This window comes from Ptychodera flava, chromosome 7, assembly GCF_041260155.1.
Source record: "Ptychodera flava strain L36383 chromosome 7, AS_Pfla_20210202, whole genome shotgun sequence".
In the NCBI taxonomy this organism is placed as follows: domain Eukaryota; kingdom Metazoa; phylum Hemichordata; class Enteropneusta; family Ptychoderidae; genus Ptychodera; species Ptychodera flava.
Window position 1 is genome coordinate 21,441,545 of NC_091934.1, and position 24,632 is coordinate 21,466,176.

The following is a 24,632-nucleotide window of genomic DNA, read 5'->3' on the forward strand; positions in this document are numbered from 1 at the left end:
TGCATCAGACACCCTGTAGCCGTCGACACAGAGCCATTTACACACTGACCAGCTCTGTTGAGTAACGAGAAATTGTCTCTCTGCCGTGCAACATGGTACAGACAGGCATGTTGGCGAAGTTTGTGTTGGTCTTCTCACACTCGTTTTTACGGTCAGGTAGGTGCAAACGTATAGCTGAAAGCAATCTGGTCAACTGCTAAACTGTGTCAAGTGTCAAGTCTCCCGTCACGCCTTGCTTTTTGCTAAACTTCAGCTTTCATTTTGCACGACTTTCCCGAGCGTTTGTAAGTTCCTTTTTCGTTTAATGCATACTTTCTTTTTCACACTTTGCCTTCCCGTCCACTGTCTCGTCCCTAATGTTACCACTACTATCTAGTTCACCGCTTTTCGCAAATCCCTTACCTTAATGAACTAACTTCTCTTTCACAAATTTCCCTTCCTCTTGCGCGTGATCTCCCCTCTCTCAACATATTTCTATGTCGTTTGTGTATTTGTATTTGTCTGTCTGTTCCCCAATTCTCTCTCTCTCTCTCTCTCTCTCTCTCTCTCTCTCTCTCTCTCTCTCTCTCTCTCTCTCTCTCTCTCTCTCTCTCTCTCTCTCGTCCCCGAAAACAAACAGAAAACATCAATGTAATCTTTCTCACTTCTACAGGGCTGATGGAACTTTGTACTACCAATGCGGTGCAGCGTTGATACCCCGCTCTCAAATAATCAGCTGTGACGGTGACAACATCTATGTGTCCTCACCGAACAACATGAATCTGGTCTTCCGGGTGAATATACATAATCTTTCGGTACTCGTTTGCAGTATTACGCTGTACCAATATTACGCTGGCGTTTAAAAAGCGCAGAGGGCACGATACCGGCTAGTGTTTAATTAATTTTTTCATACAGGCCTATAGCAACGATACTAGAAGAGTATCAATAGGTAAAAATGAAATAATGTCAGTTATGTTTTGATTTTCATTACTTAAACGAAGTATTTTTGTCATCGTTTTTTAACCAGGCTGGCAGGGATGGTGAACTCAAACTAGGCAACAACGATTTCTACCAATTACTGCATCAACAAGAGGAAATCCTGCAGGTACAGAGAATGTTTCTATTTTGTCATTCTCTGACTTTGACTGTCTTTGTTTGTCTGTCTGTCTGTCTGTCTGTCATGTGGAGTTGCAAATTACATCAGATTTGTTGAACGAAACATCACTGTATACGTAATTGTGTGAAGGGGGAGGGATGGAGGGAGGGAGAGAGACAGGCTGATGAGATCCTTACGCAAGGATCATCGTTACTTATCGATGATGATGATGATGATGATGATGATATTAAGTTAAACTGTCTTTGCAATCACAGAATTTCACTCTCATCAATGAACGGCTGCAGAGACTTGAAGACATCGCCCTCAGCGCGCCACCGGTATGGGCAGAGGAGGGTAACCATGGCAACCTGGGTACCTATCCGGCTGGATCTACCATATCACTCTACATCAATGCAAGGGTAATATTTGTTATTTTACGACTTCAATTTACTTACGTTGTTTATTTTGTAGTTTATGCTCTTCTTCATGAGTTAGACTACCGAATAAACTTCTGCATTTCGACTAGCTTTTCCTACATCAGGTCAATCTCGCTCCTTCCGTCTTCAGTTGTGATGCATGAAGATCACATGATGAGTGTAAGTGAATAAGCTCCTTGGTGTGGGTACCAACCAGCCAGCTAGTTGATATGAAGTCAAATGCGCCTCGATGACTGATATGTGGACTTTCTAAGTTTTACAATTTTTTTCTTGTCTACCGCGAGTGGGGGCTCATTTTGAAGATCTTGCTGCAGTACTTTAAGTGTTCAGCGCCATAGTTTTGTAATCTGTTTTTTTTCATAGAGTTAACACAGGGATGGCGGCAGTTTTGAATTTCATATCGATAAATCTTTGGTAATTTGTTTTACGATTACCAAAATTGTTGATTTGGTGAGAGAGTGGTTGAAAATTTCATTGCGGGGAGTTTTTAAAAAAACAGTTGAACTATTTCAGTTTCGAGATGCATGCTACTTTAATACATTGGTGATACTGAGCACGCCAAGGGCAAAACAAAGCACACTTTGGAAAGATGATTTTAAGCAATCGTTCTATGCTCGGGCTGGGCTATTTCTCATGTCAGAGAGCACGGAAAGAATGGACTGGCGAGTGTTATCTCTTCGGATGGAGGAATGTTAATGATTTATTTTTCAGAAGACAACTCTGAAAAAGTCAATACATTGGTCAGCGAATGGAATTCAGTTATTTGTTGGGTTTGTCCATGGGAAGGAAAGAAATCATAAGGAAGAAACGGGCAGGTTGGAGCAGTTGTTACAGTACAGAAGAGGGCAGCGGGAAGGTTCTTTAATTGAAGACGGTTAGCTAGAGGTCGTCTGGTGGGGAGATGGAAACAATAGCAGATGAAGGGGGTGATTTTTCGAATTAAAAGTGGGAAAGCGGTAGCGAACATTTATATTTTTCTTTAATAACTCATAATACTACTTACTTTACTTGTGAAACACTACCGGCAGCTGTTTCTTGAAATCGAAGGGCCGGCGAGCCCTGATATAGTTCCCAACACGCAGGATTTCGCATTGCCAGTGTGCAATGGATATCCCCAAGACAGTTGTACTTTATTTATTCAGGACCCTGATGGTGGGAGCGTCACTTACAGTAAGATATTTGGCAGTTTGCCCGACGGGGTCACCTTGGATACGAACTCTGGCAGACTATACGGATTAGCGACCTCCATCGACGCTTCGTTTTCCTTCGGTATCCGAGTTTTGGACCAGCACGGAAAGTATGCAGACGCTGCCTTTAGCCTGGACATCAGAGGTAGCGATAATAATTTCAGAAACCAATAAACTTTATATGTACCATTGCTTTTGTTCCATAAGACAAATAAGTTCACGTATTCGTCTTGAGCCCGTACAGAATGTTTAAATCTGAGAGGTTTAAAGCCTTTCCAAGACGACACATTGCGTAAAATATGCGGTAATGTTGTCGAATGAATCCTATTATTTTAGAACTTCCATAGCATGGGAAACACCTATACTCTTTATCGACGATATAAATACCGAGTATTTACACATCATATAGAGAGGAGAACGTGGTATCTGTATCTTACAGACAGAACCGGAAGATACATCGAATAGCTGTAAATGAGCATTACATTTTAAGAAAATTAGTGCATGGGGACGCCTGAAATATTCATGACAAATTGGAAATTACACAATTTATTTTGGTCTTTTTTTTAATTCTGCAACTAACATCTTTGATACCTCCATGCTGTTTTCGTTTCCTTCAGTTGTGTATTAACTTTGGCTTGTTTGTTTCTTGTTTGTTTGTGTGTTCGTTTGTTTATGTTACGTAAAAACCTACAAGTAGCATCCAGATATTTCAAACTGATCAATATAAGTGACAAATTGAACGTCACGGTTCTTAATAGTTGAAATTAAATCCATTGTCTCTGTATACCGTAATATAGTGGATACCTCTGGGGGACCCTGCAAGATGCAAGAAATGCATTTACTATTATCATTAATTAGTATGATTGTGCTTTATGACATACCCAATGCGCATGTTTTTATGTTTACGTGTTTCACTTCAGGGCCTGCTTTGAGCAACAACACTGATCTAGAACAGTCCACAATGGCAGATGACGGGCCTACAGGTATATAAGTATCATTTCTGACACCAGATGCAACCAAACGAAATCGAATGTCGAGTCTTTGTTATCGTTGATAACGCCTTTGGCTCGGGTATCATCAATGTTACCGCACCGTCACGAGCGCCATCTCTTGGGTACCGGGTGGACAATAAATCGTTATCTTGTCCCTTGCTAGTGTGTGTTATAATTTAACAGTGTCTTCTGATATTTGTTCTTGATTTTGAAAGAAAATGTTTTAAAGTTTTCTTCGGGAAAGTTTTAGCAAAACCAAGGCGTAGTTCAGCCTCGTTTCGATTTTATTTCATCTACAGGGCCTCGCTAAAACCCGAGGGTCTGTGTTTTAGCATCCCTGTATTTTTTTAATGCTGCCTTTATCATGACGTTTGTCAGCCACCTGGCCATGAAGAAGGAACAGTGTATCGGAAAAACATCAGAGTTCTCGCAGCTACTGAATATATACGTGAATCAGGCGTACAACCATCATTTGTTGTCAGTAGCAAATATCCGTTAATGCAGAATTCTGATTGGTCAATTTTAATAATTAATACAGAATTATAATTGGTCAATTTAAATATTATGTTTTTCTCCTCCCAGTCTGGTCACATGGGTGCTCCGATGATAGCTACTGTATGAATGAAGGAAACTGTTCAGCAATAAGTGACGGTCCATACTCCTCGATGAACTGTGATTGTCCATCGGCTTATGGAGGTGACCGCTGTGCGATTTGTAAGTCTTCTCAATCAATTAGTTTTGAAATTACATACCCTTCCAAATTATATGATAATGCTGTCCACATTAGGCTGTTCACAATCACTTCTAGAGAGTGCGGGAGATTTTAGGGGAGGACTTGAAAAAATATACAAAATTCCAGGGGATCTGAAAAAAATTCACTTGAAAATGTGTTGAATACCAAATTACTTTCCAAATACCTTCTGGCACTTTCATCTCCTGCCATTTCCATTTTCGGCGAAAGTTTTAGGGCATATTAGACAATTTATTGACGAGTCAAGGAGTCACCTTGAGGCAAAAGATTTAGATTTAGGTTATCATGACTTCTACTTACCCAATCCCTCTGTTGTGCAAAACTGTCCTCTATGATGACTAAAAGTTTCAAATTAATCTTTCAATATCCTTTCAATTCAATGGTCATGACCATTAATTCATTTACGCGATGGTTTCATGTATCGTGTCTAAAACCGGAGTCGAATATATGCATGGTCACCCATTCATTCAGTATATTTCAACATGTCAAACAATATAAGTAGTATCTCGTATCAAACAAAATTCATGAAAAATGACCGACTTTGTCCCTTTAATATCAATCATCAAACGTCTATAAATACACAGATTAGCTAGTTTTGTATTCTAAAAAACCTTATTCATGGTTTCCTCATAGACTACAATGTATAGTGTATTAAAGGGCCATTATTTGTAACTTTTGACCATTTTTTACCTCGGAAAATTCCATGTTGGAGGCTCATATTTGTTGCAAAATGTTGTTTTACGGAGAAACAAACATGATTAGGGATGTTATAGCCACATAAAACTGCTAATTTTTGTTCAAACGTGTTGCACTTCCGAACTCATTTGTTGACGTCTGGCATGCTCAGCGTGCTGGGGAGAACGCAGATATGGTGACGCCGCGATCACGCCAGATGTACAAGTTCACGTTTATTGCGGGATCAAAACAACATTGCGTCGAGGATTGCCAGACATCTGGCTACGCAACGAGCTCGGACAATGGACTACGACGTAAGTGCCGGGCATAAGTAATGAATACTTATTTTGAAATTGCTGTAAATGGCTCGCGCAGGTGCAGAAGAATGCCTACGTTGCAATCCGCGTGTCAACAGAGTTTGTATTTCTGTCCGGACAAAAATTGAAATTTTCGTTGTAAAATCACATGTTATTTAGTTGTAGGGCACGTAATGTTTCCGAATAATGTGCGATTCTCTGTTATTTGACAGGCTATTCAACATGAGCCAGTGATCATTTCAATCAAAACTAACGGAAAAATCGCAAGAAGATACAGCTAATGGAACTTTAACATTTCTGTAAAATTCCACAATCAAATTTCGTGCACACATATGCACTTGTAACCACCCCAGTCTAATCAAGTACAATTATGCCAATTATCCAGTTTCTATATATGCACAAATATTGTAAATTTAATATTTGGGGAAAATGTTGACAGTTTTGTCATACACGCTCATACATAGTGGATCAACATTTCAGCCAAATTCCAAAATCAATTTTCTTGCACACATATGCCCTTGTAACCACCCTCTTCTAATCAAGTACATTTATATCAGTTAACCAGGGTCTAGATACGCACAACTATAGTAAGTCTTGTATAGGAAAAAATTATTCAGTTTGTCTGTCATAGACTACCGTGTATAGTGAATCAAAAGTTTCAGTGAAATTCAAAAATCAAATGTCTTGTACACGTGTGCCCATGTGAACACCCCATGCCAACCAAGTACATTATCAAACGCCTATAGATGAACAGATATTGCTAGTTTGAAACATATGAAGTTGTTTGTCAAGCGGTCTGATTACGGCCTGGATGTCATACGTGTCGGCTGAGAAGGCCTGACAAGGCTAAAATGTCAAGAATTTCATTAACCTTAAGTCTTGGCCATTTTAGTTCGTTGACAAGAAACGCGCCGAAACGCATTGGAAATCGTTGTAGCAGCAGCAGTCTGATTCAGAATGCATTATTGTTCGTTTCTCAAGACCATTAGTGATGAGATCCCAACGCTTGACTGGGTGGGAGTTTTGACAGCTGTCAGTTTCATCAAAACCTAGGCAAAACGCTATTTTCGTCCCTTGTACTTTTCAAATGCGGTGCATTCGATTATACGAGTCGAAATAATTGACAAACACAGCAAGATTGGGTATGAATTCTTGAATACACGCGCAAGAAAGTCAACACAAACGAATAACGCAACAGCAGACTTCTGATTGATACTATGTGAAAGACTGAAGATCATCTGTGTATAATACTCTTTTTTTAGTAAAATAATAATAGAATCTGTCTATCTCATTTGAATAAAAATGTCATCCCTAGTGCTAAGTTTTCTTATTAACTCCATTGTAATTATTGATTATTAATTCTTTTGACAAAAGAAAGTGACGTTTTGAACAAGAACAAATCATGTGGTAGGGTAATGTAAAGTGAAAATATGGCGAACCACTTTCGGCGTCTTTGCGAAATCACGTCCTGAGATTCATTCATCATAAGCGAATACAAATCCGAAAATAGCATGACGTCCAGCTAACCAACCCCTGTCTCACAAAGGCTTACTAGTGGTGCCTGGTACCCAGACTGCTCTACGGGTTGTCTTCCGGATGCTATGGAGGGGTGGCCGGAAGACAGCCCCGCAGAGCAGTCTGGGTAACCGAGACCTACAAAGACTACACCTATGTTTCCACCTGCAGATTGTGTAGACAATCCGATTGGTCTCTCCGACCGTTCTAAATTCAACGATTCCCAGTTCACCGGACAATCCACCTACTCCAACTATCAGTACTATCCGTGGTACGGACAATCCACCTACTCCAACTATCAGTACTATCCGTGGTACGGACGCCTGCACAACAACAACGCATGGCGTGGAACTGGACGGGGTGCCTACCTACAGATTTCCTTCCAAGATCTGTACAAAGTTTTCGCTGTCGCGACGCAGGGTGATGGCCTATATAGTTCATATGGAGTCCGTCATTTCAAACTTTACTTCAGCAGTGATGGCGACCAATTCACAGTTTATACAGAATACTTTGTAGAGAAGGTAGATAATGGGGTTTTGACGGAAGAAAATCTACAATGTTTTGCTTGTGTTGCACACCTTTAGGACACGAGGGGCTGTGTTAAGGATTAACATTTTTGTAAATATTGATAAGTTTTGAAAGTTATTTAAGGTTCCAAGACAAGAAATTGACCTTTTTAATCTAACGATTCTCTGATGGTATAATAAGCTCAGAACTCCCGTAAATTATACATTTTCTTAAAGCCTAGATATATGGGAACATTTTGGTAACCATGCGTGGTTACCAAAATGTCACATGACCAGCACGTCCAATGCCTCATTAAATGTGCACATATCTAATTCAGGGCTAGCGAATAAAGCTAGAGGTCCGATGTTTGGTACACAGGCCGGGATAACTATGGGAGCAATTTTGTTTTATTAAATGTCGCGTGACCTCAATGACCTTTGTCCTCAAATATACTTTAATATGCCTCTAAATTAGCCACCGCACGGTCTCATATTTGGTAGGATGGGGGAGCTCATGACACCAAATCCTCTACCTCATTAATTCTAGGCTAACAAATGGAGCTGGAGGTATGATTTTTGATACATGAGCATAAGTACGGAGGCAAATTATTTTGCTGAAATCTCAAATGACCAGGATGACGTTTGACCTAGATTTCACAAATAAGCTAATAAATCAGTAACCACAAGTTTTATACACTTCATATTTAGGTTGATTAGAGGACATTATGATGTCACATCCTTAAACTTATTAATTATGTGCATATTTAATTTGAGGGTAGGCAATAGAGCTAAAGATCTGATTTTTAGTGGACAAGTATAACTATGGAAGCAAAGATTCTGCCAAATAGTCCTATGGCCAAGATAACCTTTGACTTCCATGACGAAGTTTGACTTTTTTGATACACTTAGATTGCTTTGGCCAAGTCATTGCTGCTTGCAGCTATATTTTGTTCTTTGATATTTAGAGCTGAGAGCTTAAGAAAATTTCATGAAGAAAGAAATGTAGCTGCATACCCTAATCGCTATTTTGATATAATGAATGACAAGCATGTTCACATAACTTGTACAATTTATTTTGTTTTTAATTTTGGAACATAAGCTTCGTAACATCTTTTTTTTCCTGTTTTTCTCTAGACATTCATAAACACAGGTGGCAATGTTGTCAAGAAGAACACACTAGCCTTTCCACCAATCATGAGAGCCATACGTTTCTATGTAGTGAGCAACGTTATCAGAGCCACCTTGCGTGTCGAAGTCTACGGCTGCAAAGTGAACGAATAGGTAATAATATCATCTTTCGAATTCGTCCATCTGTTCGTGTTTAGTATTTAAAGACGGTCAGTCATAAAAGCGATAAAATGAAATCTTTCGTTCGATTCTGGTCCAGTTGAGAGTGCAGGGGCTACCAATTATGCTATTCCGCTTAACATAATATTTACAAGCGGTTTTAAAGTTCTCGGCAGACAGCCGACATATTTTTGTTCCTGTCAGCAATCCATTTCTGACCATCAGCGCACGGGCATATTTTCGGCTGACTCGCAGCGTGTTTGCAAGGTTATATCTGATTGGTCGATTGTCACTATTCACAGCAACTTAGGGAGTTTATTTGTATTATTTCATTATAACGGTACGATTCTGCCAACCAATTGGATAACAGCTTCGAAATCGCTGCGAGTCTGCCCCATATTTTCTGTATTTGCTCTGCAGAAAAAAATAAAAGCGTGCGGGTAGGGAGTATGTCTGAAAGACTTTGTCTCATGTGGCAGTACCGGTACTTTGAAAGGACGTCAACGTAAGAGGGAAAGACTGACGGAATGTCGAGTCTTATGATCTCCCCTTATATCTGTAGCCCGGTTTTTACAACAAGTGGAACGGTGTTTGCAGAAAACCTTAGACTACATACCTGAGAAATGGTCAACAAAATGTGTAAATGAAGATCAAGATGGCACATATTACTCCTTGAATGTTAAATTATTTTACACCTGCTGTGCAAATGACATGATAACCCAACCCTCGGACGACAGATGTGCCTGTAAATATTGTCTTCACATTGTCTATTGCTATTTCAGATTTCTTATGGTTGGTGACGACGAATATGGACGAAATCACTGTCATGTTTGAAGTCGCCCTGAGTGATGAAGTAGTCCAACGTATAGATTACATTTTTTTTACTATAAATAGTGAAATTTATTCAGAGTAAAGAGAGTATCTCAAGAGTACGAAAATAATTACAATCATAGGAAACAACTATTACTTACTCAGTCATCCGTGAAATTGAAATCACACATTCGATTGTACTGGGATTTAAGGCCATTAATTTTTTATGCTTATCTCGTTTCCTTGTCATTTCTGACATAGAAAAGGGTGATTATGACATGTTCAGAGAGTATTCGACATTCAAATTTAAGTTTAGGAGTTCCGAATATGATTTGACAGCTGAACAGGCATATTGAGCCATGGGCATGTACATCGAGCATGCGCGAGGGAAACACGTTGTTTATGCTTGCTGCTATGTTTGTATCTTTTATACACAAACAGTCAATAAATATACTATATACTATGATCTCACCCGATTTATATTTTTGTCTTGTCTTTTTTTGTTTTATTCGCATTGTTTGGTTTAAAAAAAATTTTCGATGGTGTTTCGATGAGGAAAGCAGAGCGTAATAAATAATAACACAAATTACTTCAAGTACAAAGTAACAATAGCTCTTACTTAAGTTTCATGCATATCATCGTGCAATCTTCAGACAGAAGTTAAAGGATACTAAGCAACACTCTCATTTTATATGTTTGGAACGTACCATCTACAAATAGAGTGGTACGTTCCAAACATTTAAACCACGCTTCTGACGTCACACTATTGTTCTATGCGGTACTTATTTTAACGAACTACCTGGTCCTGACAGAACCGCCAGGCGATTCTGACAGAACCGCCAGGCGATTCTGACAGAATCCTCAACACCTGGTAGTAATTAGCTCAATTGAGACACAAAACAGGTTAACATTTGCATATTTATTGTACTTGACTTCTTTCAGTCTAATCTTTATTTTACGAAATACACATCAATTTATTCTATAATGTTAATATTTATATGAATTCCTGGTATTCCTGGTACTGCATCAATATTTTCATTTTTTTTTGGTTCAACCGAATTCGTGCAACCACCTCCAAGTTTGATCTTCTTGGTGTTTTGCTGACCATCTCTTCCTGCAAAATAAGGCAAATTGTACCTGTTAGTCCCGCTAAATAAAGTCGCCTCTGAACAATTGCAAAATTATGGAGCATTTTTTGAGATATTTTAAAACTGTCTGTATATGCTGCCTGATAATTACATTTGACTCGCCTTGATTAAAGTATACGTCATTTTAACAGAGCTGAAAATGTTTTGGGCCGACTTGCAGCGATTTCGAAGCTGTTATCCTATTGGTTGGCTAAATCTTACCAATATAATCAAAACAATACAAATAAACTCCCTAAGTTGCTGTGAATAGTGACAATCGACCAATCAGATATAACCTTGCAAACACGCTGCGAGTCAGCCGAATGTTTTGAATATATATCACTTGAAAACCGCATCTTACGGATGCATGTTGCAAGCACACGCATGCCATTTGAAAAAGTATGTACCTTGCACGATGTTGCTTACATATTCTTTCTGTACGTCAGCTGTCCTTTTGTAGTTCCTTACGGCTAGACTTCTATGGCCAGTTTTCTCTTGGATCAGTTGCTCGTCGACACCACTTGCATACAATCTTGTCGCAGCTGTGGCACGTAGAGAGTGGTTAGACCGAAATCCCTCGAATCCTGCCTCCGCACACATTTCTTACAACAACGGTGTTGAGTTGGTTGTGCCCGATTATCCTCGATGAAAACCATACGTCATTCGTTGGATTTTCAAGGGGTACAGATAGAAAGCGTCATCTGGTCTATCAGGAGGACTGCAAATGTGAATGAGACACCGTTAACAATACATGGCAATGGTGAAGGACGTCTTGTTCATTATGTGTACACAAAAATGCACATCAATGTGCTGGTGACAGAACGAAAAAAAAACTGCACTTACCATTTAGAATTGTAGAATTCGAAATAAGCGACAACACATCGACTTGGGTCGTCAGTATTTTCGTACGCCCGGGTTGTTTTCGGCTTAATATGACGGTTTTTCAAGCCACCCTGATTACACTTGCTTACATCTTCTACATATTCCAAATAACGGCGACCACTACTACACACTTTTAAAGATATTTGTGAATTTGACCATCTAATGTTTCGATGTTCCTGGCCTCTCCTCAACGCAAAGTTCATTCCAATTAAATATACCATGATAGAATCCACGAGTCTCTGACCATTTTGTTTTCCTAGTATACCTTTTTCCCAAAGAATTTTTTCTTCATCCAGTGTTATAATTTGCGCTTGTTTTTTTACTAAACCTAGCCCGGCCTTATTCCTTAGTTTCATGACGGCATCTAAGCTACCTTGCAATTCTCTGAAGATTTATCATCTTTCAATAAGCTCACAACACGACCATTGTCGTGCAATTGCTTTTGGAGACTGCAAATTATTTCAAACAAGGTGTTTGCGGGATAGTCGGTACCATCCGTTTTCTTTACTTCATGTACGATACGAGAAAGCGCGTAATAACTCGTCATTGGACATTTCGAGTAACTGAGGCCCAATTAACTGAGACTCGAAATTTCATTTTTACTACAATAATCATTCCTCATATTTCTCCAAGTTTCGAATGTATTGTAAGCCCAAGTCATCTTTCTTCTTGTATTCGGGGGTATATTACTTTTTATCAAATTTGCTATCTCCTCGTCGCTTTTGATATCACCTAGTCGTTTGCCGTCACTTACATTTTTCTGCTGTCCTACCACTGGAAATTTTGCCAGAAATTCTTCAGCGTCAAACTCAAATTCACTACAGCTAGCATTGTCTGAGGAAGCTTCTCTGACCTTATTTTGTGTGATAAAGATTGAGTCGCTATCGCTGTCACTTGCCATATTTTACGGTCAGACACTCGTGGCGAGAATGAAATTAATTTTGTGCTTCTGTGTATTTTATATCACATTAGCAATTCAAATCAGTGCAATTTACCTCATCAGCCAATGAAACGCTGAATGTTTGCCAATACACTGGTGGTGACCAGGTGAGAAGTTCGACCAGGTGGACAAGTTAATATGTAAATTATCATCGATTTTCGTATTCAAAATTTCACTTCGAAAACAAAGAGCGGTCAGTTATCCAGAACCCTTTGGTATCGACCATTGTTCATTTAGGTATGTAGTGACAGTGATTGAGCGAACAGTTACTGTGGTTTGAATGAAAAGTGACCGCGTGGTTTAAGTCAGATAACCACCGCCCCCTCGGAGTTTCGGAAATAGAATCGCCTCGGCCTACGGCCTCGGCGATTCTATTTCGAAACTCCTCGGTGTTGGTGGTTATCTATTACATAAATGAGAGTGTTGCTAAGAATCGTTTCACTCCTGTCTGAAGATTGTAGGATGCATTAAACTTAAGTAACAAATATTATTACTTTGTACTTGAAGTAATTTGTGTTATCATGTATACATATAGTGTTATTCGAGGGCATATTGTTTACCGGGACGCATGCGCAGTTTCGGACCGAAATTCACATGTCTTTGCTGGTAGTAAAGTTGCGTAAGCCCATTGATCGTGCAGGGCAAACGAAGTTTTCGCCGTGCGTCTTGTTGTTGTTGTTGTTTTGGTTTTTTGTTTTGTTTGTGAGTTTTTTGTGAAAATTGAAAATTCGTTTTGTTCTGCGCAGTTATAGTAGAGATTATCTACTTCAGTGTTGCCGCCAGGACGCGCCCTTGCGACGATGTCCCCAAAACGGAACCCGTTGTCCCGCACTCTTGCGTACTGCCGGTCTCCTCGGGCGCACTCGTTTGAGACGACTGTAATGGGTTTAGTCTACAAGAAATATCTGTTACTGAGGATGATCTTTGTCTTGCATAATTATTGTGAGGCTTACATAACGTACTTTCGGAGCTAGCTATATGATAAAAAGTAATTAAAACGCTGCACTTGATATCAATTTGCTTGACTGTAGTCCGTCTGAGCTCTGATTTGCGGCAGATATGGTATACTGCTTCAATTGCCTGAAATTCAAGCATAGCGATGCGGTCCCGGTAGCTTGAATTTTGTTCAGTGAAACTAATGTGTTACGAAATAATGCAAAATTTGATTGACAACTGCTTGTTGTCCCCAAAATGAACAAAATGTCCCCAAAAATAAATGGTAGTGGGACACAGTGTCCCCTGATCTAAAATTCCTGGCCGCAACACTGCTACTTACCAGTTTTTGGGCAAAAATATGTAGTTTGACTTATTAGAACTTGAAGTAAAGTTGTTTTACCGATAGCGACGTCTCGCGTTTCATTTCCTGTCATCATCATCCAACGATATACTGAGGACCGTTAAATAAATGGCCTGTGGTCCTCTGATCTTAAAATGTCAACTTTTCCACCAATTTGCAAATCTAATAGTGGTGATACATAGCTTCAGTAAAGATTCTATTAGATATGCAAATTAGTGAAAAGTTGACATGGAAGTGCTATACTAACTCCACTGCTGTCATATCTGTTTGTCACCGGCATTTTTAAAAAATTCAATAACTTTGGTAAAATTCTTCGAGTACATCCTTAATTGTAGAAGTTCATTAAATATGCAAAGAGACGTTATCACTAACAGAAGCTGCTTAATGACCTTGAAAATTGTCATGTGTTTCTATGATCAATATCTGTGTGCACCAAGACTCATCAAGTCTAGTTCAGTCATGGCGTCTTGAAAATATCAAGTTAGTATTACTTTTAATTATGCAAGCTGCAACCTCCAAAAACTAATCAGTTTTGATCATTACCAAACAGACTCGATGTACGACAGTTAATCCCGATCCAATAAGCCGTTCTTGAGGTCTAGACAGACGTCGACAGACAGACTTGTCAGATAGACAGACAGACACGCGAATACATCTGCTATATGGCGAAGAAAAACCAAGTCATGAAACCAAACTATGCTTTCGTAAACAGACAGACATTTTCCCGTTCTAACGTTGTCGACCGGTATGAAATATCATCCATCATACAGCCATCGCTGATTTTACGTTCATTCATACATACATGCATACGTAAGTTACGCTGCAGCAAAAAAGATTGGCGGCAAATTTTTATATGTCGATGACAAATCACATTTCCTCATCATCGCATTAAATATGACACGGAAGAATCGTTCAGTTGAAGAAAGCTCGGCCTGCTCCCTGGACTGTTGTAATCTCTGCTCTGTTTGATCAATCACGGTTATATGTTCCCAACAGACAAACACGCGTAAATACTTCATTATTGCACGCGCGCGCACCCGCAATCTCACGCACCGACCCGCACATACCATATCATCTGATATAAAGGAAATTAAATTCCGCTGTGATTCGCTGACCCCGCAGTGCCAGGGCCGATGGATAATTCGAGACAATGTTCAAGAGACATCAGGTCAACGGACAGCTTGTCCTTGATCAGAACAATGCTGCCTTCCAGGAAGACAGCAAGACTTCCCCGTTTATATGTCTTCTTTCGTTTTTACTCACAGACCTGACAGCGATATGCCGACGATATACATTAAAGATCACTTTATTTATTTATTTATTTATTTATTTATTTATTTATTTATTTATTTATTTACTTAAAAACTCTTTAAATGGCATTATCGCTCACTCTGTATGAATTAATTGCCTGTTCGAATAGCAAAAACTTCCCAGCATACCGATGTCCGTATCTGAGTTTTACTGTGTAATGGCTTTAGAATACACATTATAAAAACGACAATTTTTAGAAGTACTGAGCTGATGTGTAGAGGGAAAAGAGGACAAAGTTTCAAATACACAAAATATGAAGGTGATGCTGTCGATTTGAGCTTTACAGTGTGCGCCACAATTTCTAAAGATTGATTTCAGCCAGGTGCTTACTTTGAAGTATTTCTGATTGTTGTAATAGAGAGGATGTCCAAATTATAGAAATGACAACTCAATAACTGTTCGCAGAGTGTACTGACCGAGAAACCTACAAAGGCAACAGCTGTACTATTTTGTTACACTTCAATATCCGTTAGAAATATTCGTGGAGTCAATTCACTTTCGCCGAAAGCAAAAGTGATGTTAAACAAAAACACTGTCAGCTTCTCTCACTATTATAATCACTGAGCACACCCAGTGCTTTTCTCTGTTTGATATTCCCTGCATTTGTTTGTGTCATTCGATGCAAATCGAGGTCGAGAAACTAAAGTATAAAAGGCCCTGCATCACACACCCTGAGTACCATTTCGACACTGACTAGCTGCGTTGAGTAACCACTGACTGTCTCGCTGTCGTGCAACATGTTACAGACAGGAATGTTGACAAAGTTGGTGTTCCTCTTCTCAACACTCGTTTTTACGGTCAGGTAAGTGCAAACGTCGCTGAAAGCAATCTCGGCCACTGCTAAGCTTTGTCAAGTGTCCAGGCACGCCTTGCTTTATCGCTAAACCACAACTTTCATTTTTTGCACGAATTTCCCAAGCGTTTATAAATCCCCTCTTCGTTAAATGTGTATTGTCTTTTTCACACGTGCACTTTGCCTTCACGTCCGCTGTGTCTTCCCTCGACGTCACTATACTACTGTCCATTAGTACCAGTACCCCTTTTGGTTAATCCGTAACCTTAATTAACCCTCTTCCTCTCATAATTTATCCTTCCTCTTCTGCGTGATCTCCCATATCTGTTTATTGTGTTTTCCATGTCGTTTTTATTTGTTTGCTCGTTCATTTGTTAGCTTGTATATCCGTCTGTAGTTTCCTCAATTCTCTCGCTTCCTCTCTCTTCCCCCCCCCTCTCTCTCTCTCTCTCTCTCTCTCTCTCTCTGTTTCTCTCTCTCTCTGTTTCTCTCTCTCTCTCTCTCTCTCTCTCTCTCTCTCTCTCCTCTCTCTCTCTCTCTCTCTCTCTCTCTCTCTCTCTCTCTCTCTCTCTCTCTCTCTCTCTCTCTCGTCCCCGAAAACAAACAGAAAACATCAATGTAATCTTTCTCACTTCTACAGGGCTGATGGAACTTTGTACTACCAATGCGGTGCAGCGTTGATACCCCGCTCTCAAATAATCAGCTGTGACGGTGACAACATCTATGTGTCCTCACCGAACAACATGAACTTGGTCTTTCGGGTGAATATACATCATCTTTCGATATTGCGTTTGCAGTATTAGGCTGTACCAATGTCCAATAGTGGTGACGTTTTTGGTGAAAAGTAGCATGGATATTTAACATAGACAATTATAGAAAAGGGATTTCAACGGGCTATGATCATCTGGAAATGAAAATCGCTCCTTCTTTCCATCCAGAAAATTGCTAACACCGATATGGGGATGACTTTGAGCGACTGGGATATTTTGAAAGGCTAGGTGTACGTCCAATCTTGCATTATTTCTCCATACAAGCTTGATGCAAGTCGTTGTAACTTGTATAGCATCATTTAAGTAAAATATTTGAAAGGCAGCAATGTAGGTATTCTTGCGGAAAGGTAACAATCACGTGCCGTAAAAGAGTGATGTTGCGAGCTCTTCACATATTGCACGGTGTTATAAACACAGAAAAGGAGCGTCACCACAGAGGGACGTTTTAATTCTGAGAGTGCGATTTGAATTGAATCGTAGATTTTCTTTGTAAGTGAGATTGTCTCTGCTCTATACTGAAATGCTTGTGTTTCGAACAGCAGATACGATGTGGACGATACAGGCCAGCGATAATAAATATTTTTCATATACACCGACGGCTACTTAGAGATAGGTAATAATAAAATAATATTATTTATGCTTTGCTTAAACAAACCATTTTATCGTTAGTTATGGTGGATTATTGGTTCTAAAATTCATCATTCTTTAACAAGGCTGGAAGGAGTGGTGAACTAAAACTTGGACACTACGATTTCTTCCAATTACTGCATCGGCAAGAGGAAATCTTTCAGGTAAACGAACTGTTTTTTATTTACTGTCTCGGTCTCTGTCAGTCTGTCTGTCTGTCTCCGTCTCTCTGTCCCTCTCTGTCACCGTCTCTCCCTTTCTCCCTCCCTGCACCTGTCTGTCAGTCTCTATCTTTCTGTGCTTCTCTGTGTCCTGTCTCTGTGTCTGTCTATCTGTCTCTGTCTTTCTGCCATGTCTGTCTGCCTCTCTCTCTCTCTCTCTCTCTCTCTCTCTCTCTCTCTCTCTCTCCATATTCACACAATTTACGATGACGTTTTGTTCATCGTATCCAATGTCCCTTACAACCCCGTATGATATGCAATAGTCATCATAACTACGTGATGATAATCATGATGATCATGGTGATGATCATGATCATGATGCCTTTATTCGCTGCCTTTTTCATCACAGAACTTCACCCTCATCAATGAACGGCTTCAGAGACTTGAAGACATCGCCCTCAGTGCGCCACCGGTATGGGCAGAGGAGGGTAACCATGGCAACCTGGGTACCTATCCGGCTGGATCTACCATATCACTCTACATCAACGCAAGGGTAATACTTGTTAATTTGCCAATCAAAATATTCTTTCGTTTGTCCACTCCTCCACGAGTTAGGCTACCGAGTAAACTTCTAACAGTAATTGGAATAGTTTTTGCTACATCAGGTCTATCTCGCTGTCAATGTCCTAAGTTGTGGTGCGTGAATATCACGTGATGAGTGTAAGCGAATCAGCTCCGTGGAGTGGAGACATAAAGTCGAATGTGCCTCGGGGACAGATATTCGGACTCTCAAATTTTTGCAATATTTTTCTTGTTTTCTAGTTCACTGATACCCAACTTTTCGCGGTGTACCTAGATTTTACTTTGTTGGATAAAAGTTGAAAGTTTCATTTGAGAAAGTTTGAAAAAAGTTCAAATATTTCAGTTTCGAGGGGCATATTACTCTACAGGGCCACAGGGGCTGCCAACAAAGCATTTTGGTAAACAATAAACGTTTTCAAGCACTAACTTGTTGACTTCTCTGGTGGCTAATTTCTTTCTCACGTCAACCAACGGGGAAAGAATAGACTGACAAATACCATCTCTTGAGATGGAGGAATATTCATTATTTATTTCGGGAGATAACTTTGTAAAAAGCCAGACGGTTGGACAGGGAGTGGAATTCAGTTATTTGTGGGGTTTGTCAATGGTAAGTGAAAACCATAAGGGGAAAGGCGCTCGTTGGAGCTGTTGTAATAGGAGAGGGCAGCGAGTAGGCTTTTTAATTGAAGAGGGTAAGCAAAGGGCTTTCTGGTGGGGAGATGGAAACAGCAGCAGATTGTATGCAAAATACCTATTTACATATGAAACACCACCGTTCTTGTCTTGAAACGGAATGGTCGGCTACCCCTGATATTGTTTCCAACGCGCAGGGTTTCACATTGTCATTGTGCAATGGATATCCCCCAGACAGTTGTACTTTATTTATTCAGGACCCTGACGGTGGGAGTGTCACTTACAGTAAGATATCTGGCAGTTTTCCCGACGGGGTCACCTTGGACACGAACTCCGGCAGGCTGTACGGAGTAGCGCCCTCCATCGATGCTTCGTTTTCCTTCGGTATCCGAGCTTTAGACCAGCACGGAAAGTATGCGGACGCCGCCTTTAGCCTGGACATTAGAGGTAGGGACGATTAATTCGGAAATTGATAAAATTTAACTGTAACTTACGGTTATATGTTCAATTCTTTTGTTCCATAAAACATACGCGTTCATTTATCTGTCTCGAGTCAGTACAAAATGATTAAAGGGAAACGGTCGAAACTGCGCCTGTGCATATTTCTTGTTTACAAACAATGTATTTCGTGCACGATATCTAGCCGCAACCTCGTCGTCATAGTTGCAACATTTAAATTATCCGATGTAGATTATGACAGACGTGTTTTAATTTTCATCAATCACCATTGTACCTTGGATACAGTGTTTACGTTGGTCGTATGGGTCTTGTACGACCTTTTGATTACGCCTAGAGGGCGCTGTAAGATGGAAAGAGTACATTTCCAATAGCCCCTAATATTATGTACTTTATAACGTATCGAATCCGCATGCTGTTACTTTTTACGTATTTTACTTCAGGGCCATTTCTGAGCAACAAGACTGATCAGGAACAGACCATCGGCAAGGATGACGACCCTACAGGTGCCAATTCTCACATCAGATGCAACCATGGGATATTTTTTCTTCAGTTTGTCTTAAGTCCTTTTATCGATGATGACCTCTTCGTCTCGGTCATTGTCAACGTTACCGTTATAAGCACCATCCCTTATGCAGGCAACAAGTCGGTATCTTGCCCTTGCTAGCGTGTGTTATTCTTTAGCTGTGACTCTTTGTTTTTATTCTAGATTTTGAAAGAGAATTCTTTGTAAGTTTCTCGGGGCCGGGGAGAGTTTTAGCGAAAGTTTTAAATCTTTCAGTTTCGAAGCGTTCACTAAATCAAGGCACACTCAGAGTTTAGCCTCGTTTCGTTCTTATTTTTATCAAAGAATCCTAGAGCAAAAATCCACTGTAAATTTCATTCAGCCACCTTGCCATGGAGAATGAAAAGTGTATCGAATGAGCTGTTGGACCCCTTGCAGGCATTGGTTATACCGTAAATCAGGCGTACAATTACAACCAGCCTATATTGACAGTAGCAAATATCTGTTAATGCAGAATTCTGATAGGTCAGTTCTGTTAATGCAGAATTCTGATTGGTCTATTCAAATATTGCTCACTGGGTTTTTTTCTTTCTACTCCAAGCCTGGCCAATAGGGTGCTCCGATGACAGCTACTGTATGAATGATGGAAACTGTTCAACAATCAATGACGGTCCATACTCCTCGATGAACTGTGATTGTCCATCGACTTACGGAGGTGATCGCTGTGAGATTTGTAAGTCTACTCAATCGGTTTGTTTTGAAATTACATGCCCTACCAAGTTACACGATATTTGTTTCCACATTAGGGTAAGTAAAAGCAAAACAGTATGAGATAAGAGTAATCTTCAAAAACCTGTACAACACGGTCTTTTGGTTACATGTAGTGTCAAATCTGTGATCGACAGAAAAATGTCAATTTTTACGCCAGCCAAAATATTCATCGAAATCATCTGAAAATATGATTTTCACAAATTTGAAGCACATATGCAAGTCGCGTGTCATGAAGTTCTGATTTCGGCCTGGATGTCACATTTGTCAGCTTGGAACCTCACAGGGCTGAAATGTCAGGGATTTCACGAACCCAACGTTTATTTGGCTATTTCAGTTTGTTGCAGAGAAAGGCGCGAAAACGTATTGAAAATAGTAGTGTATTGTGCAGCTGCAGTCTGACTCAGAATGTGTTCTTGTTTTGTTCTTCATAACATTGGCGATGAGACTCCAACGCTTTAGGCCTACAGGGTGGGAATTTTGACGTGTTCAAAGCTTCAAGATTCGTCGCAATCCAAGCAAAAGCGCTCATCTTCGTCCCACCACTCAATTTTCAACTGTGACGTAAACAAATTTCAATACTAGTCGAAATAACACTGAGACAAACACCGCAATGTTGTAAATTGTTTATTCAACAAGTGAACCACGCAACAGCAGATTTCTGATCTGCTACCTTGCGATAGACTGAATATCATCTATTTACGATGCTGTTGTTGAAATTGCAGAATCCTTCTTCCTCGTCTGCACACAACTTTCACCCATTAATATTACGCTTTCTCATTAACTGCATTGTAATTATTGGTTATTAATTATTTTGATAAAAGAAAACAACTTTCTGGACAAAAACAGTGCACGTGGTGGGATAACGTACAGTGAAAATGCCGAATGCTTTTCCCGCGTTGTAAAATCACGTCCTGAGGTTCCTTCGCAGGGAGTATGAATCCTAAAATAGCATGTAACGGGGATTTACTGGTAGTCCCGGGTACCTAGACTTCTCTGCGGGCTCTCTTCCCTCGGCTGAGTAGGGGCGATCGGAGGAGAGCCCCGCAAAGCAGTCTTGGTAACCGAGACTTACAAAGACTACACCTATGTTTCCACCTGCAGATTGTGTAGACAATCCGATTGGTCTCTCCAACCGATCTATAATCGACGATTCCCAGTTCACCGGACACTACCTACTCCAGCTACCATCCTCGGTACGGACGTCTGAACAACTACAGCGCCTGGCGTGGAACTGGAAATGGTGCCTACCTGCAGATTTCCTTTCCAGAGCCATACAAAGTTTTTGCTGTCGCGACGCAGGGTAACACATATGGTTCCTACGGAGTCCGTCGTTTCAGACTTTACTACAGCAGTGATGGCCACCAATTCATAGTTTATACAGAATACTTTGCAATTAGGGTAAGTTATTTAGTTTCTCTACTGTCTATGGGTAACACAACCATTCCATTTCCTAGCTTATAAAACTCATCATTGTATCTTTCCTGTTTACAGTAATTTATTTAAATGCCAGCTATTAGTTCATTTATTTAATAAATCATTCGTTTATTTAATCCATATATTTGATCGTTGAGGGATTTAGACTGAAAGAAAATTGCAATGTTTTTTTTTCACGTTGCCGTCCTTTAGATTTATTTTTGTACATTTTGATAAATTTTTTGAAGTTATTTAAAACAAGCAGAAAATATGACGGAAGACCTAATAAAGGAAACGACAGTGCTTTCATATCTACCCGAACTTTATGCAAACTAACGACTGCGGCCAGATGCTTCAAACTGTAGTGCACGCACTCTATAAAGTCGAATATAGATGTCATTTCTCGCCTTGTCAATGTTGTCCTCGTTATGGCTGATTTTGGGAGAGCATTTCACGACATAGATATTAACACAAAACCTTTTACTTCTCCCTTGAAAAGTTTACACATAATATTGTCTCGACGACACAGTGTTTGCCCTTTGGGTTTCTTTCGGTAGAATTGTCAAGAGCTTGTTGCATTAAGGGGCCTCAATCTGTAAATGTGCCGGCCTGTGCGGTGGAAAAGAGCGCCCCCACATGGTTGTATTCTGCGAGTAGCTGGCTGTTATCATAGGACACGAATATACAGTTTCTGTTGAGGTGAGAGATTGTTGGTAAAAATTTGAAATTAAAGTCATTTGATTGTTCTTTAATTTATCGAGCTGGAGAGGTCAAGAACAGCTATTATATACCAAAGTCGCTCGTTTGATGTATAGACTTGAGAAAGGGTCAGAGAAGTTTTAAATATCGTTCATCGCAAGTATGGAATTCTTCACCCAGTGCATTAAGACATGCTCCAAATATAACAATGTTTAAGGTGAAAGTGAAACAATTCATAAAAGGAAATGTTCCTCTGTAAATAGTAATAAGTTTTGTTCTTTTTTTGAGATTTTTGCTCTATATTTGAGCCCCGACGAAAATTACTCCTTGAGTAGCTCGGTCGCTCAGTAAAAGTGTAAATAAAATAAAAATAAATAAAAGAAACAAGTTTAGGTACAATCCATTTTATTTTTAATTTTGAACATACGTATCTTCAACTAATATATGTTTGTGTTTGTCCCCAGACATTCTCAAACAGTGGCGGCAATATTGTCCAGAAGCACGTACTGGCCTTTCCACCAATCATGAGAGCCATACGTTTCCATGTAACGTCCTATTACATCAGAGCCTTCTTGCGTGTTGAAGTATACGGCTGCGAAGTGAACGAATAGGTAATGACGTCATCTTTTTTACTCGGCCTGCAATTCATGTCCAGTGTTTCTTTTAAGATGAAAATTGATGAAAATGATTAAATGCAATCCTTCGTTCGATTCTGTTCCTGTAAAGAGTGTAGGGGCAACCAGCTAAACCGTTCGTATTTAAAAGCAGTTTTTTTTTTGCTTGCGTCACCAGATCATTTCTGACCATCGTCGGACAGGCATATTTATGCATTTGATGTGTAGAACATTTAAAATATAAAGGGCATGCAGCCAAGGAGTATATGTCGAGTTTTAACTGAGAGAGTTCGTCTCCTGTGGTAGTACTGGTACCCTGGAGGACGTCGATGTCACGTAAGAGTGAAAGACTGACGGAATGTCAAGCTTCCTTATCATGCCCCTTATATCTGCAGCCCGGTCATTGCAACCGGTATAACTGTGTTTGCAGAAAAGCATAGATTATATACCTCAGAAATATTTAAAAATGTGAACATGAAGATTATAAGGATTCTGCGCATTACTCCTTGAATGCAAAATCACTTACATCTGTTATGCAAATGGCATATAGACCCAGCCCTCGGGTGATAGATGTGCGTGAGAATGTTGTCTTCACATTGTCTATTGCTGTTTCAGATTTCTGACGGTTGGTGACACCGAATATGGACGAAAGCGCTGCCATGTTTGAAGTCATTGGTGATGAAATAGGCCACTGTATAGATTGCAATTTTTTAAACAGTGAAATTAACAAGAGAGTTAACTAAGTATCATAATATCCCGAAAAAGAATAACATTATGAGAAACAATTATTACTTACTCAGTTACATGTGAGGCTGAAATCTCACTTCGACTGTACTTTAATTTAACGGTATACTGTCACCTGTTCCAACTTTGCCACAGTTGCCATGGAAAGCTAAAATCTAACCAATCACAGATTTTAAGCGGGTGGCCGCTTTTTAAAAACAGCGCCCTCACATGGGCATTTTGAATACCAAGGAACGCCCCTTTGATCATATATGGGCATATTTAAATTACAGGTGACTGTATACCTTTCAGGCAATTAAAACCTTTTTGCGTTTATCTCATGAAAAACATACTTTCTTTATCATTCCTGATATAGAAAAGGGTGATTATTACTTGTTCTGAGAGTATTCAATATTTAGATTAATTTAGGAGTTTTGAATTTGATTTAACCTCTATACAGGCATATTGAGGCGTGGCTGTGTGCATGAAGCATGCAGGAAGGACAACTATTGTTTATGCTTGCAGGTATCTTTGTATGTAACTTCTATACACCAATACATTTATTATCATTTAACGCCATTATATTTTGTGTTGCTTTGTTTTGTTGTTTTATTCGTAGTCTTTGGTTTATGAAAAATCGGTTAATGACGTTTATTCTAAACTAGCATATATATTACTTTACGAAATCTTAATCTTGAAAGAAGGATGGGGTTTAATAAGATGGGAACGCCATAATTTCCCATCGTCAGGGATTACTTAATATCGCTTCAAAAATG

At 39.7% G+C, this 24,632-nt stretch overlaps 2 protein-coding genes across 2 annotated transcripts; both read left to right on the forward strand.

Moving 5' to 3' along the window:
* Window positions 1-63: 63 nt before the first annotated feature.
* LOC139136997 (uncharacterized) lies at window positions 64-24,435 on the forward strand. Its single transcript, XM_070704877.1, has 10 exons — window positions 64-156; window positions 653-773; window positions 1,007-1,084; window positions 17,870-18,013; window positions 18,933-19,122; window positions 19,575-19,637; window positions 20,238-20,369; window positions 21,509-21,805; window positions 22,984-23,130; window positions 23,749-24,435. The coding sequence occupies exons 2-8, from the start codon at window positions 756-758 to the stop codon at window positions 21,709-21,711; spliced, it is 828 nt and encodes a 275-aa protein (XP_070560978.1). The 5' UTR covers window positions 64-156; window positions 653-755; the 3' UTR covers window positions 21,712-21,805; window positions 22,984-23,130; window positions 23,749-24,435.
* On the forward strand, window positions 1,094-10,025 carry LOC139137748 (EGF-like repeat and discoidin I-like domain-containing protein 3). The gene is made up of 8 exons (XM_070706013.1): window positions 1,094-1,132; window positions 1,351-1,494; window positions 2,655-2,844; window positions 3,620-3,682; window positions 4,274-4,405; window positions 7,121-7,470; window positions 8,590-8,736; window positions 9,525-10,025. Exons 1-7 carry the CDS (start codon window positions 1,094-1,096, stop codon window positions 8,734-8,736), a joined length of 1,065 nt encoding a protein of 354 aa, XP_070562114.1. The 3' UTR covers window positions 9,525-10,025.
* Window positions 24,436-24,632: the final 197 nt, after the last annotated feature.

Excerpts from the sequence above, each read along its gene's own strand:
- LOC139136997 (XM_070704877.1), top strand. Across the intron at positions 1,085-17,869 it reads AACAAGAGGAAATCCTGCAG|AACTTCACCCTCATCAATGA; the intron begins GTACAGAGAATG and ends TTTTCATCACAG. Across the intron at positions 19,123-19,574 it reads CTTTAGCCTGGACATTAGAG|GGCCATTTCTGAGCAACAAG; the intron begins GTAGGGACGATT and ends ATTTTACTTCAG.
- LOC139137748 (XM_070706013.1), top strand. The coding sequence starts at position 1,094 with ATGTTTCTATTTTGTCATTCTCTGACTTTGACTGTCTTT. Across the intron at positions 1,495-2,654 it reads CACTCTACATCAATGCAAGG|GACCCTGATGGTGGGAGCGT; the intron begins GTAATATTTGTT and ends TTATTTATTCAG. Across the intron at positions 3,683-4,273 it reads GGCAGATGACGGGCCTACAG|TCTGGTCACATGGGTGCTCC; the intron begins GTATATAAGTAT and ends TTCTCCTCCCAG.